The sequence below is a fragment of the Miniopterus natalensis genome, chromosome 19, assembly GCF_054644295.1.
Source record: "Miniopterus natalensis isolate mMinNat1 chromosome 19, mMinNat1.hap1, whole genome shotgun sequence".
Lineage (NCBI taxonomy): Eukaryota > Metazoa > Chordata > Mammalia > Chiroptera > Miniopteridae > Miniopterus > Miniopterus natalensis.
In genome coordinates, this window is record NC_142099.1 from 13,661,492 (window position 1) to 13,678,767 (window position 17,276).

Here is a 17,276-nt window from a genome sequence, read left to right on the forward strand (position 1 = left end):
AACCAGGAGGTCGCTGTTGTATTCCTGGTCAGGGCACAAGGCCAAGGTGCAGGCTTGATCCCCAGTAGGGGGCATGCAGGAGGCAGCGGTCAATGATTCTCATCATTGATGTTTCTATCTCTCCCTGAAATCAATAAAAACAAACAAAAGGCCCCCTGCGAGACAGGCCTTGGTGGGTGACACAGGCTAGTCAAGTGTAGGACGTCAAGTGCAGGGGCTGGGTCTGAGCCACGCCACGCCCATGCGTGAAGGGGGCGGCTGCGCAGGGCTGTCGTAGCTCCACTCCCCGCCCCGCCCCTCCAGTCTGTGCGGGGACTGTGGGAGCCGCGGAGGAGTCCAACGCCTGGAGCGGCTGCGGGAGCACCGTGGTGAGGAGGGCTCAGCCTGGGGGTGTGGATGGATGTATCGGGCATGCGGGGTGGGGCAGGAGAGGGAGTATAAATGAATAGGGGTGGGGTGGTGGCTGGGTGATAGACAAGTATGGAGAGAATGGACAGAAACCCCGGATTTCTAGCAGGGCGGAGGTACCGGCCGTATGCTGAAGCCCTGCGGGGTCTGTGCGGCCCGCTTGACCGGCAGACTGCTGCCCCATCCTTCTCCCCCTCCCCCTCCCCCCATGTCCTGCATTAACCAGCCAGACGCACCTCCCCCCGCCCCCCGCCCCTCATTTCGGAGCATCTGGGCAGGGCCTCCCTTGGCCCCTTACTCTGCGAGTGATCGCAGCATTGGACTCGGGGGCCATTCGGGCCGCATCCTTTTTCAAGCCCCGGCACCTCCTCGAGGATCCAGAGCGCAGCCGCGCATTCTCTGATCTCCCCCGCCCCATTCCCGGGGGGTTACATTCGACTCCACCTGCAAACACTGCAGAGGAAACTAAAGGCCAGTGGATGGCCATTAGCATCTCATTTGAATATTGTCTTAAGCAGCCAGCCAGAGCCTTTCCAGGCCTGCTCCTGCTGTCAGTCACCTCGGTGTCCTTCTCGCGGTCGGCACCCTCACTGGCTGGGTTTCACCATCCCTGTCTTCTAGGTCAGCATCTGCGGTTGCCAGGTAGGTGGATGTGCGAGGCCTGGTCTTCCTGATTCTCTAGAGGCCATCCCGTTGCCGCTGGCACTATGCTGTCCCCTCAGAGGGCTTTACTCTGCAACCTCAACCACATCCACCTCCAGCATGTCTCTCTGGGCCTGCACTTGTCGCGCCGTCCTGAGCTACGGGAGGGGCCCTTGAGCACATCCTTTCCCCCAGGCGACACCGGGGGCAAGGAGAGCCGGGGCCCCTGCAGCGGGACCCTGGTGGACGCCAATTCCAACAGCCCAGCTGTGCCCTGCCGATGCTGCCAGGAGCACGGGCCAGGCCTAGAAACCCGGCAGGACCCAGCACAGGAGGAAGAGGGGGCAGCCTCTCCCTCGGACCCGGGCTGCTCCTCCTCTCTCAGCTCCTGCTCAGATATTAGCCCTGATGAGTCCCCCATCTCAGTCTACTCGCGGGACCTCCCTGGTAACGAAGATGTCCACCCTCAGTCTAGCATCATCCCCCTGGAGCAGGGCTCCCCTCTGGTCTCCACAGGCCCGGGCGCCTGCTCTCCCGACAGCTTCTGCTGTTCTCCTGATTCCTGCTCTGGAGCGTCCTCCCCTCCCGGCCCTGGCCTGGACTCCAACTGCAATTCCCTGACCACCGGCCAGGACCTCCCTTACCCAGGGCTGGAGGAGGAAATCGAGGGTGGGGAGCAGGCCCTCCTGACCTCCGAGCTCCCGGAGGCGGATGACGGGAAGATCGACACTGGCAAAGCCGAACCCAGTTGGAAAATTAACCCCATTTGGAAAATCGACACAGAGAAAACTGACGCTGGCTGGAAAATCACTGAGAACAATAACTCTGGTTGGAAAATCAATGGGAATACTAACTCTAGTTGGAAAGCTGAACCTGGAAAATTCGACTCCAGCTGGAAAACCAACACAGGAATAACTGATTCTGACTTGAAAGCAGATGCAGGGAAAAGTGATGGAGGATGGAAAAGTGACGTCAGCGAGGAGCCGGTGCCCCACCGGACAATCACGTCCTTCCATGAGCTGGCCCAGAAGCGCAAGCGGGGCCCGGGGCTGCCCCTCGTGACGCAGGCCAAGAAAGACCGCAGTGACTGGCTTATAGTCTTCTCGCCCGACACCGAACAGCCCCCCACCGGGTCGCTGGGCTGCTCCCCGGCGGCTCCCAGGGAAGTCACCACCTTCAAGGAACTTCGGTCCCGAAGCCGGGCCCCGCCCCCGCCAGTCCCTCCCCGAGACCCCCCAGCTGGCTGGGCCTTGGTCCCACCCCGACCCCCACCCCCACCCCCACCTGTCCCTCCCCGGAGGAAGAAGAACCGAGCCGGGCTGCAGCCTATAGCGGAGGGGCAGCCCGGGGAGGGCAGGGCGGGCAGGCCCGGCGAGAAGGCCCCAGCCGCGAAGGAGCCCGAGGAGCCCGGCGCGCAGGCCGGTCTTGAGGGTAAGAGGCCGCAGGAGGAAGCGGGAGGAGGGCAGGGCTTCGGCCTTGCCCAAGCCTCCAAAGCCTACAGCCCGTCCCCCTGTATTCTCCCGACCCCCTTTCTGTGTCACCCATCCTCCCCGGCCCCTTCTACCAGGGAGCGCTCCGGGAATGGGAAACTGGGTGGGTCGTTGGGTTACAGGACTAACTTTTTGCTCCCTCTTTCTCCCGCCCTTCCTTGCCTGGCTGCCCGTCCCGCTGCCCTCCTTTCCCTCCGCACCTGCCCCGCCAATCCCGCCTGCAGCCCGTCCCCTCCTACTCCCTCGGCCCCTGGTTTTCCGGTTCTCGGCCGACGGGCGCCCCCTGTTGGAGGGTGGGGGTGCGGGCACAGCTGGGTCTCTGCTCCTGGCGCCTCTGGGGAGCTGGCCTGGTGCGGGGCTGCGGTTGCTGGGGGCACCTAGTCCCTCAGAGGAGCAGCTTCTGCCTGTCCGCCTGTCCCCCGTGGGAGCCTATTCGCCTCCGGCTCGGGGGGCCCTGTCCTGCCTGGCCAGCCCCGAGCTGGCACTGCTGCTCTCCCCGCTCTTTCCCAGAAGTAGCACCTTCCCTGCCACGGCTCCCCCACCCCGCCAGGTACCCGCCCCCCCGCTGCCACCGTCACCTCGTCCGCCGAAGGCCCCTCGTTGGACCCGGAGCCTACCGCCTCCACTCAGGCTACGTAAGACGGACGGGGCCGCCCCGCAGGCCACGCCCCAGGCGGCCGCCCCGCCCACTCAGCTCCGCTCACACCTCCGCTTTAGCTTTTGCCGGGGTACCCGGCCCCGCCCGGCCCTTAGACCTGGGGCCGATTCCTAGCGAGTTCATCGGTTCTGGTTCTTCGGAGTCAGGCCCGGCTCCTGTGCTGGGGCCCGGCGTCGTGGACGCTGGCTCGTCCAGCTTCCGTACTCAGTTTAAGGGGGTCCCAGGGAGTTCATTGTTAGGGACCTTGGGTTACACCCTCTGGAATTCCCTGGCCAGTGCAGTTCGGGCCTGACCAGCCCCTTACGTGGGAAACGTGCAAGGTGAAGCTCCCCAACCCCCAGGCTGAAGAGAGAGGTCCTGGTCACGCTTCCTCCCCAGACCAGCCTCACGTGGGCCCGGGGGCGCCCTCCCGCTGATATGCTGGCGCGGGACCTGGGTTTCCCCTTTCCGGCGCCTTCTCGCCTCCCACTCCTTGGATTTCCTTTCCTTCCCTCTCTCCCCCATTCTCGTTTGTCTGTCTTTCCATTGGTCCGGGCTCCCCACGTGCTCTCGGGTCTTCGCGGGCAGCAGGGCCAAGGTGCCCCTCCCTCCCCTCGCCCTGTAATCTACTGCCCCATAGGCCCAGCGGGCGGGGGTGGGGCGCGGCTGTTGCCGCGCTGGGACTTCCGGGATCGAGGAGGTGGGCGCTGGGCCCTGGAGAAGGAAATGGAAACGGGGAGTGGGGGTGGAGAGGGGCCGCGAGTGCTGAGATCTGAGCAGAATTTCACTCCGGGGTCCGGGGTCGAGCTGCCCCGTGCTGTACCCAGCTTTGCGTCCCCTCTCCCAAAACTAGTCTGGAGCTGGGGCGTTGTGGACCTGCAGGTGGTGACCTGTGCCAAAGCTCGGAGTCCTGGGGTAACCCTTGGTAGGTGTCACCACGTTCTTCTTTCCTTCCCGCAGTCCGCAGTTCCTGGTCCTTCGCCGGTGTCCCCGGGGCCCAGCGACTGTGGATGGCAGAAGCCCAGAGTGGGACTGGCCAGCTGCAGGAGCAGAAAAAAGGTAGGACACCCTAACCCCGGCTTCAGAATCAACTGCCCCTCACTGCAGTGCTCCCCTCTCAGGGTCAGGTTGCATAAACCAGCCCTCTCCAAGTCCGTAGGGTACGCTGAAGAGAGGGGGGCTTTCATGCTTCTCTCCCCTCCCCTCCCAGGTCTCCTGATAGCGGTCAGCGCCTCAGTGGATAAAATCATCTCGCACTTTGGGGCAGCCCGAAACTTGGTTCAGAAGGTGAAGTTGGGGAGGGGGGTAGGGGGTATGGAGATGAATGTAGGTCTGCGGGCATAGAACAGTTGGCAGGAAGGGTGCTATTGGTATCTCTGGACCCATGCCCACTGCGCTGCCTCTAGGCCCAGTTGGGGGATAGCCGGCTGAGCCCAGATGTGGGGCACCTGGTGCTGACCACCCTCTGTCCAGCTCTCCATGCCCTGGTGGCTGACGGGCTGAAGCCTTTCCGAAAGGACCTCATCACTGGGCAGCGCAGGAGCAACCCCTGGAGTGTGGTGGAGGCATCAGTGAAGCCAGGTGAAGTGTGGGACTCAGCCCAGGCTGGGACTGAAGGGGGCAGGGCTAGGGCCTGGGCTTGGCTGACAGCTGGGGTTGTCCTCAGGCTCCAGCACCAGGTCCTTTGGAACCCTGTATAGCCAGGTCAGCCGTCTAGCCCCACTGAGCAGTAGTAGAAGCCGCTTCCACGCCTTCATCCTGGGCCTTCTCAAGTGAGTGGCATTCATACTGGTGCCCCTCCCATGGCCTGGGGACTGCAGGGGTATCTCAGGTGGGACACAGTAGTGATTTCCCATGTTCCCAGAGAAAAACCTCTCCTGTTCCAATCTCATCTCCCATCCCCTACCCAGAGGGGGCTAGAGTCCTCCACCTCCCTGAACTTCTGTTCCCTCTTTTCTCCCCCAGCACTAAGCAGTTGGAGCTGTGGTTTTCCAGTCTCCAGGAAGATGCAGGTCAGAGGATGGGAGAGGATGGGGTTGCTAGGCTATGCGGGAAGGAGGGAAAGTGATCTGTTTTGCTGGTTCCCACTAATGCCAGAATGATCTTAAATCTTTTCTCCGATCTTATGACTCTTCTGCTTAAAACTCTTTCAAGAAGTCCCACAGCCCACGGGGGGGGGGGGGGGGGGGGGGGAGACCCAAATCCTCACTGTAACCTCCAGTCTTGATTATTTGGCCTCTGCCTTCTTCCCCTGCCTTTAAGTCTGGGGCTTTCCCTGGTTCTTTGACAGTCCTCCTTTCTGATTCTTCCCCCCACTTGGAATAGGCCTTCCTGCCCCTCCTCATTAACTTTCATTCATCCTTTGGGTCCTACAGTGAGGCTTCACCCCTGCCCTCAGACTAGGCTAACTCCCACCCCCATTTTGCTCCCATGGTCCAGTCCTCCTTTCTGTTACTGTTTTTTGTCACCACTTGTTCCCTCTCTCCGCCGTGGCTCTTCATGGGCAGGGATGTGTCAGCCCTGGTCCCCGCCTTGTTCTTCCTTCTCTGCCCCAGCGCCCTGCAGGGCAGAGAATGAGGCCTGGGGCGGTGTTTGTTGCCGGGACTAGGCCCAGGGCAGGGGCTGATGTTAGCCTGCTCTGTTCCAGGCCTGCTGTCCCTCCTGTACCTGCCCACTGGATTCTTCTCCATGGCCCGGAGTGGCTGCCCCTCCCTGTCCACAGAGCTGCTGCTCCTGCTGCAGCCATTGTCGGTGCTCACCTTCCACTTGGACCTGCTCTTTGAGCATCACCACCACCTGCCCCTGGGCCCACCTCAGGCTCCTGCCCCCCCAGGCTCACCTCCAGCCCTGCAGCAGACTGTGCAAGCCATGCTGCACTGGGGGGGTCGGCTGGCTCAGAGCCTTCGTGGGGCTTCTGGGGAGACCCCTCCAGCCCCTCCAGCCCCCTCAAGCCCTCCCAAACCAGGCAGCTGGTGGGAGCAGCTGACCCAGGCCTCCCGGGTCTACGCCTCTGGGGGCACCGAGGGCTTTTCCCTTCGTCGGTGGGGATCCAGGCATCATGGGACTGTGGCTGAGGAAGCACAGGAGAAATCGTTGCCCACAGAGGACGCGACACCAGGCAGAGGCGTGTGGCTGGGGAGACTGTTTGGAGTGCCTGGGGGCCTCACAGAAACTGAAAGTGGAACTCTAAAGTCCAGGTAATGGGGTACCTGGTCCTCTCCATGATCTCTGACCCCATCCTAGAGCCCCCAGTCACCCAAATATGAAACTGTAGTGATCCTCTAGGTCAGAAGTTGGCAGTCTGTTTTTCTACAGCCATGAGCTAAAAATGGTTACATTCTTAAGAGGTTACATTTTTAATGGTTATATAAGTACCTATATAATGTTCTCCATTTTGCCTCTTGGCTCTCAACACCAAAAATATTTACTATCTGGCCTTTTAGAAAATTTTCTAAAGGAAACATTTGCTGAGCTCTGCTCTGGGGTTTGACGATGGGTGGCTCTTTAATGGCTTCAGGCACTCTTGTGGTCTCGGGATCTCTCTGAGTGTACTGGTTCCATAGGTCTTTTGGTGACATTGGCTGTATAGACCTTGGTTTTCACCTCCCTAATCACCCTAACAAATTCTCTGCCCTTAGCTGTGATCAGCTCCTGACCTCTTTTGAAACACAGTCAGGCTGCTCAGCCTTTTCTCTCTCCAGAGCCCTGGGTTCTTGTTTTTTGTTTTTTCCTGGAGGTGGGGTGACCTCTATGACCCCCGTGTCCCTTCCTCCAGGAGACCATCCAGCTGGCTGCCTCCTACAGTGAGTGTGTTGGCTCTGGTGAAGAGGGTGGCACCTCAAGAGACTTCCTGTTCTCCTGAGGAGCTTGAGGCCTCAGCACCCAGCATGGTGCAGACCCATAGGTAAGAAGGATCGGGAAGAATGCATTGATGTGCACGTGTGTTATGTGTGTGTGTGCATTTCTGTCCTCACAGAGTGGAGGGGAGGTAGTTTGAAAGGCCATGGGGCTGTAAAGTGAGACAGTGCTTAGTTTGCATTACGTCTCTGCTATCTATTGTTGGTGTGAACTCATCTCTCTGAGCTTTCGTTTCTCTGTAAGGAGACGATAATTTATACCATTATAGTTGTTATAGAGACTAAACATAATTTTATAAGAGCATTTGGCACAGAGGAGGTGCCTAGTCAGTGATAAGTATGTACCTGGATGTGCCCATGTGCACGAGGGTTGTGCTTCCCTTTCACGGGGTCTTCTAATTTGGCACCAGGAGTTGCTTCTACTTTGGGGTCTGGCTTCCTTTGGTTTCTCAGTTCACTTAATTAGGCTTCTTGCTTTTTCATTCATTCAATGTTTTCCAAGTACTTACTATGCGCCCAGCGTTACGCTAGGGAAGGGAACAAAAAGGTAAACATATTGGAGCCCCTGCCTTCAAGGAGCTTGTAGTCCAGTGGAGATTCCAATGAATACACTAGTGGTTAAAATTCTATGTGGAGCCTGGCCAGTGTGGCTCAGTTGGTTGAGCGTCGTCCCATGCACCTAGAGGTCACTGGTTCAATTCCTGCTCAGGGTACATACCTGGGTTGCCAGCTTGATCCCAGTAGGAGGTGGGCAGGAGGCAGCCGATCGATGTTTCTCTCTCATCGATGTTTCTACCCCTCTCTCCTTCTCCTTTCCTCTCTCTTTCTAAAAAAAAATTTAAAAAATCAATAAAAACATACTAAAAAAATTCTGTATGGAAAAGATTGTAGGAAAGGAAGACTGAGTTCTTCAGGGCCATATAGATGGGGCTTCTTCCCCAGGTATGCGGACTCGGAAGGCCCAGTGATGGTGTAGGGTGTGCGAGTGTCAGAAGGAACAGGATGTAAAGGTAGAGAGGTCCACGTGCTGTGAGGAACTGTGGGTACATGATCGGTTGTGGCCGGAGTGGAGGACGCTGGCAGCAGTGACAAGAGGCTAGAGGTTTCAGTAGGCCAGTTATAGCGCCTAGGCCTCACTGTGAGGCAGTGGGAGCCATTGAAGGCTCTTAAGCGGGGAATGATGTGCGTGCCTGTTTTTGAAGGATCTCTGACTGCTGTGTGGAGAATGGAGCTGGGGGGAAGGCCAGGAGAGATTAAGGGATACCAATTAGATTATAGGCAGTGGTTCAGAGAGAGGACAGAGCGCTAAACTAGGGTGGGGGCAGTGGAATTGATGAGAAAGACGGATGGAGTAGTGGGAGATACAAACGCCAAGCTAATTTTGGTCATTGATTAGATATGAGAAATGAGAGACCCTGGTTTTTGCTGGGAGCAACTGGGTGGAAGGTGGTGCTATTTAGCAGTATAGGGGACACAAGAGGAGGGACTGGTTTACAGGATTAAGATGAGTCATTTAATATGCACATGTTGAATTTGAGTTGAGAAGTGCAAATCATGTCAAGTAAGTAGTTGGTGTGGGTTTGAAGCTCAGGAGAGGGCTGGGGCCCCACAGAGAACCCACACATTGGCAGACAGGAGCCCAGTCCATGTTCACTGAACTGAACCAAAGGGACGCACCACGCAGTGGGAAGGTGAGGCCTGGGACAGCTGGGCACCCCCACCTCACTTATCCCAGCATCTCCCTCTGGCTCCCCACAGGGCAGTCCGTGCTCTCTGTGACCACACCGCTGCAGGACCTGACCAGCTGAGCTTCCAGCGTGGGGAAGTGCTGCGTGTCATCGACACTGTGGACGAGGACTGGCTCCGCTGTGGGAGGGATGGCGAGGAGGGGCTGGTGCCTGTGGGCTATACCTCTCTTGTTCTCTAGGCCTCGGACCTTTTCCTTTCCTGCGTGTGTCTCTCCCTCCTGTCACCTGGGAATGGAATGGCCTGTGAGCACTAACCCTTGAAAAATGATTTTCCCAGAAGCATTTTCCCTGTCTGCAAAATGATACTTTCCTCCAATATCCCTTTCTGCTAATATGTAAAATAAATCTTCCTTTTCTCCCATATCCATCTGTAAGTTGAAATCTGCTCTTCTTCCAAATATATACAAAGCAGTTTCCCTCCATGGAGTCTCTCCTCTTCCCCATCTGCATAAGGAAACATCTCCCTTTCTATCTGCAAAATGGAGATTTAGCCCCCAACTACCTTCATGTGTAAGTAGACTCTTGCCTACTATAGTACAGTATATTCCTCAGTTCCCAAGACTAGAGGGGCTCTAGTCTCCTATGTATGAATCTTCATCCATCCCATGTTGCCTGTATTTATTATGTACTCATGTTGTACCAGGTGTTGAAGTCTGGACACCCCCGGTGGGTTGGCCTGTGGTGTTGGTCTGTCTCCCTCCTCCTTTATCCCAATAAAGTGTGGGAATTGAATGTGTGTGTGTCACTGGGTTTCAGGACATAGGCTGTGGGGGAAGGGAGGGGAGTGCTTTTCTGTATTTGAGACTTGATTGCTTTGTTTTGTGAGACTGATAGGTAGGTGCCTGAGTAAAATAATGGGAGTGTAGGAAAGACGTAGCCCTTGAAATTGTACTCATTAGATCTGTATCTGAGGTGAGGGATTAAAGGGTTGCAAGAAGCGACGCATTTTTCTTCTATTTAACATCACCATTCTGCGGTAATATAATTTCAGAAAGCACAATAATTTGGTATCTATAACTTTGTTAGGAGTTCATTTCAGTCTTTTGAAATGAGAATAGTTCAGATGCTCTGGAGCCTTGAGGATGGGGTCAGAAATCACTATAGATTGCCTAGAGGAAAGTCAGCAGAAGGTTACAAGAATGAAAAGCTATCATCATAACCAGGCAACAGGAAAGTTAGGGGAAGTCAAAAGCTATGAAGTGAAATGGGAAAGGTGTCTGGGTTTTCCTTCATCTTTGGGAACTTTGTTGGAGAGGACAATGGGCACGTGATAGGAGAGGGGAGATAAAAACAAACCCAAAGCTTTGTGAATACTTGTAGCAGGCTTTAGATAGCCTCAAATGTCTCATACTTCTGCCATTTTCAAAGACTTATTCTTATACCCCATTTCCGGCCAATTCATATTTATCTGCTCATTGCTTTAAATTTGCATTTGTATTTGGCTGCCCTTGCAATTTCGACCTCAGTTTGCATTTCAGATGTTTTCTAGGGTGATGTTCCACCAACTGGATTCTGAGAGCCTCTGGGGATTCCTAGTTGTATTCTTAGTAGTACAAGCTTATGCAAATTACCACTGTAAAAGTAATTTTATTTTTACAATGTTTGAAGTTATAAAACAGTATATGTGGAAGACTACTTTGATTTTGGGACCAATGTTTCTCAAAGTGAGGTCTTCAGAGTAACCTTGGGGGAGGTCCATGACTTCTAAAGTTTCAGAAATCTCATACTGCTACAGAGCTTTTATTTGCCAGGATTCAGCCTGCCCACTCCTTTTTCTGACTCCTATCCCCATGTAGTTTTACAGTAATCCTAGTAAGAGCTCCAAGCTGAGTACTGTTAGAGCGGGTGGTAATAGAACAGTGGGACCTCCTTGCAGAACATCATGAAATAAACATTGATATGAAATTTAGTTTTATACTATTATATACTATATAGAACAACTATAGTAGATACCAAAGGTTAAAAAAATAAAGATAAGAATTAAAATTAACTAGTATGTTTGTTTTTGTAGTCATGAAGAGACTGTCTGTGGGGTAAACCCCTAGCCCTTGCAGAAGTAGAGATTGAGCTCTTGCAGTCAACTGGATGCTCTGAGCAGCTGTGTTCTAGCTGAACTCAAAGCCTAAATGTCAGACGTGACAACATTCTGTTAGGTCTTTCAGTTGTTGGCATGAGTGGATTCATCTTCCTTAGGAGAGTCCCACTTTGGCTATTTCTGACACTTTTCTATTTGCGATGAGCATAAAGATTTTGGAGTTGTCGTTCTAACTCTAGTTGGTGATCTCTGGCAATTTACTTAATTTCCTGAGTTTCAGTTTTTCTTATACAAAATGGGAATAACTACAGAGGGCTATTAGAAGGACTGAATGACTAGCTATATGACCTTGAGCAAATTAGTTAACCTCTCTGTTGCCTCAGTTTCCACATCTATAAAATTGGGTTTGGTACCTAACTAAAAAGGCTATTGTGAAGATTAAATAAATAAATGAATGTAAACTGCTTACAATGAAAATAGTCTTGACATTGTAGTTCAAAAAATGTGGCCTTAAGTTATTGACAACATTGGAGGTTGTTAATGAGTATTAAAAGAGATGATGTATAGATGGTGTGTATGTGTGCAAGGGATAGAGGTATAGATGATTATTATATTGATTGGTTAGGCTAGGCTCAGACCAAAAAGATCCTAGTATTGAGGATATGACTTTATCCAATAGTCAACAGTGGTATGCTCACATGCAGGATGCTGTTGATATGTTTTTCATTGATTTTAGAGAGAGAGGAAGGGAGAGAAAGAGAGAGGGAGAGAAAGATCGATTGGTTGCCTCCCGTACGTGCCCCGATCAGGGATTGAACTCAACCTAGGTATGTGCCCGACCAGGAATCTAACCTAAAACCTATTCTGTGTCTAGGATGATGCTCCAGTCAACTGAGCCACCCAGCCAGGGCCTGATGATGTGGTTTTAAAAAGATCTCTCTGGAAACAGGATGGAGAAGATCCTAGAAGATAGAGGATAGGAAAGAGAAAAAATAGCAGGCTCGCCACTCTGTAGTTAGGAAAAGTTTTTTCCATTTAATACTAGACTTTTAAGGATTGAGATGCAAGCTTTTTATGCAATTACATCCAATGTTAAAATTGGTAATACATAATTTACAAAGATTAACATCAAAACAATCATCTATTTAGATATGCTTTTGTAAAAAGGAAATATATTAGCAGCATTTATATTTTCCGCAATCACACAGCCTACAGACATGCAGACTAACTGTATCTATTTGCAGTGATGTAGTGCTTTGCCCCGCATTTCAAACACCAAAACCCGCCTGGCAGCTAGGGGGAATCTTTTTATTTCGTTATTATAAAATAACTGAAAAATAAAAAAAGGCATTAATTTCTACACCAGTAAGAAAAAACAAGTTTTTGCACTTACCTAACATTTGATTGTCTAAAAAACATTTCAGTTTTTAGTCTTTCAACAAAAGAAAGATAAAACGACAGAGCGTAGTGTCTTTTGCTTCTGTTCACACATTTTACAAAGTTTTTTCTTTTTTTTCTTTTTTAAAATTTTAGTGTTTAACACTATTAAAAGAAATATTGAATTTAAACTCTTTCTTGTCACTTTCCTGCTTCTGACTAAAAGGAGACTCCCAAAGTGCCCCTGTCCCCACCTCCCTCCCACCCGGCTCCCTGAAATGGAAATCAAAAGAAACCACTCCAATGGGCTTGGACATGCGATTTTTCCAGCTCCACACGTGAGTATCTTATACCCAGGTCTCTCAGTAATGTACAGTGCTTCTCTACAGTAAGAAAATACTCCAAATTATTTTCTTAATTCTCTTTTTTCTTTAATAAAATATTTATTCTGCTTTTTCTCTGCTCAAGGGGATCTTTGGCATCCCCGGTCTCTTTTGTTTACTCCTCAAGATTGACATAGAAAGAAGAAAAAGGAAAAAAGATTCAATGGAATGGAAGGTGGTCAATGTTTCTACCTAAACAAGTCAGAGTGTCGTCATCATAAGGGAAAATGTACAATCAGGACAGCATTGGTCCAGTATTAGAAAAAAGTAATGGGGACTGGTTTACTATTGTATTGCTTACTAATCACGCAGCAGATATATATATATATATACACACACACACACACACACATATATATATATATATATATTCACACACACATATATATATACACATACAACTTGGCACATTTAAAAACAATCTTTTCTCTTATAAGAACATCTAAAACGTATATGCATATGTATGTCTGAGAAGACAACAAAGCAAAGCTTTTTAAATTTTATTTTTAAAGAGACAGTACTGTCTAGTAACTTCTGGCCAGAGAATGGATGGGAAGGAAGGAAACACCCTGGATATCCCTCCTGATGACCAGGAGGGTGGAGGGAAGATGGAACTAGGGGGGTAGGGAGAACACACTGTCTCTTTAAGAGATGGAAATTGAAAACTGTACAATTAAGAAAACAAGAGTAGTGTTTTCAACTGATAATCTATACTCAAAACAAATACTCTGATAGGTGAATACTGTTCAACAGTTTATGTAGTGACTTTAGTTTTGTGGGGGTTAGAGTTCATTTTTATATAGGTTTTAAAATGATTTTATTTTGAAATGAATCTCCATTCGCACAGCACAGCAGACACACACAAACCACAGTGCATAAACTGTACATGTGCTGGGGGGAGGCCTGGCCTTCTCGTTAGAAAAAAATACGTGCGGCAGGTTCAAACAAAGATAATTATAACAAGTACTGTGCCCTCTGACCCCATGGGGGCCTTGCCTACTCCATGATTCTGTTTTGGGGAGTAGAGTTAAGGAGAGGAGCAGCAGTTACAAGTGCTTTGAGTTATCAACTCATGTTTTACTTTCACCTGGCTGGGCAAGAAAGGAGAGAGAAACTTTCCTAATCAGGGATCTGGAAAGAGGCCCCAGCTACTGTTCCTGTCTTAGGTCTCTGGGATAGCTCTTGGAGCCTACAGAAAACAGATGGGGTAGGGGTGGGTGGGGCTCCTGGCCCTATCCCGTTGGATTTTGAGTTACACCCAGGTAAAGGAAGCAGCTTCTTAGCAGTGCCTGTGGGATCAGAGGATGACAGAAAAACCCAAGCTGGGGGAGAGGCAGGTGTTGTAAAGTACCAAAAGGTTTGGTCATCCTTAATGTGCTCTACCTTCCTCCCTACATTATTATTAACCTTCTGGATGAAGCAATTGAGAGGAAAACAAGTTAAATTGAACTGGTTAGACAGATCCCCTTCCTCTTCCTCTCTACTAGCTCCAAGGTTTTATTAAGTACCTAATGTTAACAACATGGCCCCATTCCCCTTGCTGGACGGACCCTTCCCACCCCTGTCTACACTCAGAGAACAGGAGGCAGGACTGTTAGCTCCACTGGATCCCAGATGCTTGAGGTTCTCATTCTTTGAGGTTCACTTCCGAAAGCTGTTTTCTGGGATAAACAGAGTACGCCTTCGCAGTTTCCTGCCCGATCCTTCCTCCAGCAAGTAGGTCACATCAATGGCTGAAAACAGAACCAAGGAGGCTGATCAAATACCACCGGCCTACTCCTTACCCCAGATCAGAGGAGTTCAATGATTGCTTTTCTAACCTATAAGCAATTTAGGCCTTCCTCCAGCTGGATAAAAAAGTTGTCCTCTAGGAAGGAGATCCTCTCATCTTCCAGTTTCATTCCCAAGATATAACTAAAAGCAGGCCCACGAAAGAACTATGCCATTTTCTTAGAATACATTCCATCTGGACCAGTAATTAGAAGTTGTTCTTTTTCATCCCATCTCCCCTAATTTTCTCTTTATCTTAAAGCCTAGATATTAGCCTGATTCTTCTTACCATTTTTTCCAGGGATTTTGTCAAGGAGATTGAGCAAGATCTGGTTGAGTCGTTCCCGTTGGTTATGCCGTCGTTCCTCAGGGGTACAGGCTGATTGCGCTTCCTGACTATTCTCCTCTGTTTTTTTTTCACCCTCACTCACTTCAGGAGTGGCCCCCTCCTGTTCTGGCTCCTCCAGGCTGGGCATTTCATTGGCTGCTTGCTCCTGACTGGCCAGAACCTCTTCAATCAAGGGCAGTGCATCGTCCTCCTGGCCCAAGTCTTTTAGTGGTGGCTTTGAGCGCTCAGACTTCCAGGATGACCTGCCAGAAGGATATGTGAACTTAGAATAAGGCTGAGAAGGGCACCTGGGGATGGAGGGGGCATAAAGGGAAATGACCTCAGGGTAGCTTGAGACCCTGAAGCCTAGCTGTTAGGACCCTGGCTCAATAGGTAAGAAACTTGGCTCTGGTTTTCACTTTATTATTATTTGAACAAACCACTACCTTTCTCTGAAATTTAATTTCTATTTGTAAAGTTTAATTATTCTTGTCTTTCAGAAATCCAACAAATTAATAAAAGATACCAGAGCTGGTACAATTGCTTAGCTAGTTCTGACTGCTTCATGAGTATGGAGAAGTCTGGCACAACTTTGTAATACCAATAGTCCAACTGTATTTAAATGGAGTTTTCACTTTTCCTAAATCTCTTTCACATCTATTATCCAATACTTTCCCCTTATGGTAAGCTACTGAAGTAGGTAAAGCAGTTGTTATGCCACCATTCAACAGAAAAAGAAATTGAAGAAAAGACTTCAGTGCTCTTTCTCCAAGAATACTCATTATATACAAAACAGACACAAATAAAAACTACAACTCAAGCTGCTCAGCTAAAACTGTGCATTTCTAGCTACTTTTGTTCCTTGACAAAGGTCCCAAGAGCTGATAAACCTTGGAGTAATGGGAAAAGCTTGCAGAAATCTAATGAAGACTTTTCTGAAGCTGTATGGAGTTCTGTTCCAAATTCTCTTCACTACCTGTAATCCTTACAAAATCTCTCTCCCTGCCCTTACTGTTGGCACTCCATTGGGCTACTCTGTCAGAGAACCCCCAATCTTAGGGGTTGTTGGTGAACCCCTTAGGCTCTTCACATCCCCATGGGACTCACCGCCCTCCGTTCCTCTTGTAGTTGTCTGGGACATAATGAGGCTGCAGAGAAGAAAAGGAAGTGGTGAGTGTACTGTAGAAGCTGGCAAAGCTGGATCACATGATCTGGACCAACTCAGGATGGGGAGGTGGGGAGGTAAAGGAAGAAAAAAATAGGATGAAAGCCCTTACAAGCTGGGTGACTATATTTTAAAGTCAGAAGTTCAGTATTTCTATTAATGTGTAGGCCAAAGGACAGTAAGAGATTAGGCTCACAATTCTTTTTGCCCCGTTCCAACTTTTAAGTAGTTAAGGTTGATTTCAAAGCTAATCACTGAGCTGTTGACTGAGCAAGCAAGACCAGAGAAATCTAGATGGAAGGCAGGGCTTGGTGGTGGGTAGAAAGAATATAAAATAAATACTGTTTAGAGAAAGTTGAAATAATTATAGGAAAAATAGGGACATAGGGACATAAAGGTTTGCTTTCTGGTTGGACTATTTCTAGGCATTCCAGGATTACAGCTATGAATCTGACAGGCCCACTTAAAAGAAGCCACAAGGATGAGAAAAGCTTCACCCAGGGTTTCGTTATAGCAAATAGATGGACGAGGTGCCAAAACCTTTATGGCATGATGAATGGCACAAAATAACCAGAGGATATGCTCACAATAATTTGAAAGAAAAAATATAATAGGAAAAAGGCTGATAATAAAAATGTGAACAGTGGTTATTTTCTGGATAGTGGGATAATACAGTCATGTGCCACTTAATGATGGGAAATGCACAGTTAGGTGATTTTTTTGTTGTGTGAACATCAGAGTGCCCTTACACAAACCTAGATGGTATAGCCTATTACACACCTAGGCTTACAGTCTGTATAGCATGTTACTGTACTGAATACTGTGGGCAACTGTAACACAATGGTAAGTATCTGTGTATCTAAACATAGAAAAGGTATAGTACAGTACAGTATAAAATATTAAAAAATGGTACACCTGAATAGTGCACTTACCATGAATAGAGGCTGCAGGATTGGAAGTTGCTCTGGGTGAGTCAGTGAGTGGTGAGTGAATATGAAGGCCTAGAACATTATTTTAAACTATTGCAGACTTTATAAATACTACACTTTACACTTAGGCTATACCAAGCTTATAAAAGAACACAAGAGAAATGATGCAATCAAAACTATGGTAAACATGAAATGTGTGAGGCTGCTGTTGGTGTAATACGACATACTGTTTACAGCAAGCTTTTTTTTTAATAAGCAGAAAGAGAACACTTTAAAATAATTATAAAAGTGTAGTATAATAAACACATAAACCAGTAACAGTCATTTATTATCAAGTATTAAGTACTGTACACAATTGTATGTGCTATACTTTTATATGAATGGCAGCACAGTAGGTTTGTTTACACCAACATCACCACAAACACCTGAGCAATACACTGGGCTACAATGTTACAGTATCACTAGGTGACAGGAATTTTTCAGCTCCATTATAATCTTATGGGACCA

The 17,276-nt window shown here is 49.5% G+C and overlaps 2 protein-coding genes across 12 annotated transcripts in view; one reads left to right on the top strand and one right to left on the bottom strand.

Annotated features, from left to right (window-relative positions):
* Window positions 1-117: 117 nt before the first annotated feature.
* RUSC1 (RUN and SH3 domain containing 1) lies at window positions 118-9,514 on the top strand. Of its 6 annotated transcripts, none has more exons than XM_087828266.1 (11): window positions 118-368; window positions 1,030-2,481; window positions 2,765-3,175; window positions 4,138-4,236; window positions 4,388-4,464; window positions 4,584-4,758; window positions 4,844-4,949; window positions 5,143-5,189; window positions 5,825-6,374; window positions 6,953-7,081; window positions 8,793-9,514. In XM_087828266.1, the coding sequence occupies exons 2-11, from the start codon at window positions 1,116-1,118 to the stop codon at window positions 8,959-8,961; spliced, it is 3,129 nt and encodes a 1,042-aa protein (XP_087684392.1). In that variant the 5' UTR covers window positions 118-368; window positions 1,030-1,115; the 3' UTR covers window positions 8,962-9,514. The 6 variants fall into 6 exon arrangements, with proteins under 6 accessions (XP_087684392.1, XP_087684393.1, XP_016076869.2 ...); XM_087828267.1 differs by having other exon boundaries at window positions 118-365; XM_016221383.2 differs by lacking the exon at window positions 2,765-3,175 and having other exon boundaries at window positions 121-368.
* A 3,417-nt stretch (window positions 9,515-12,931) lies between these two features.
* ASH1L (ASH1 like histone lysine methyltransferase) overlaps window positions 12,932-17,276 on the bottom strand; it is a 108,170-nt gene continuing 103,825 nt past the window's right edge. For 5 of the 6 annotated variants that reach the window (XM_016221375.2, XM_087828264.1, XM_016221377.2 and 2 more), the window contains 3 exons: window positions 15,783-15,823; window positions 14,637-14,938; window positions 12,932-14,310 (listed from right to left, as the gene is read on the bottom strand). In XM_016221375.2, the coding sequence (XP_016076861.2) occupies window positions 14,219-14,310; window positions 14,637-14,938; window positions 15,783-15,823 (435 nt within the window). In that variant the 3' untranslated portion in view covers window positions 12,932-14,218. Of the gene's footprint in view, window positions 14,311-14,636; window positions 14,939-15,782; window positions 15,824-17,276 lie in introns of those variants that run through there. The other variant, XM_016221379.2, reaches the window with a different exon arrangement.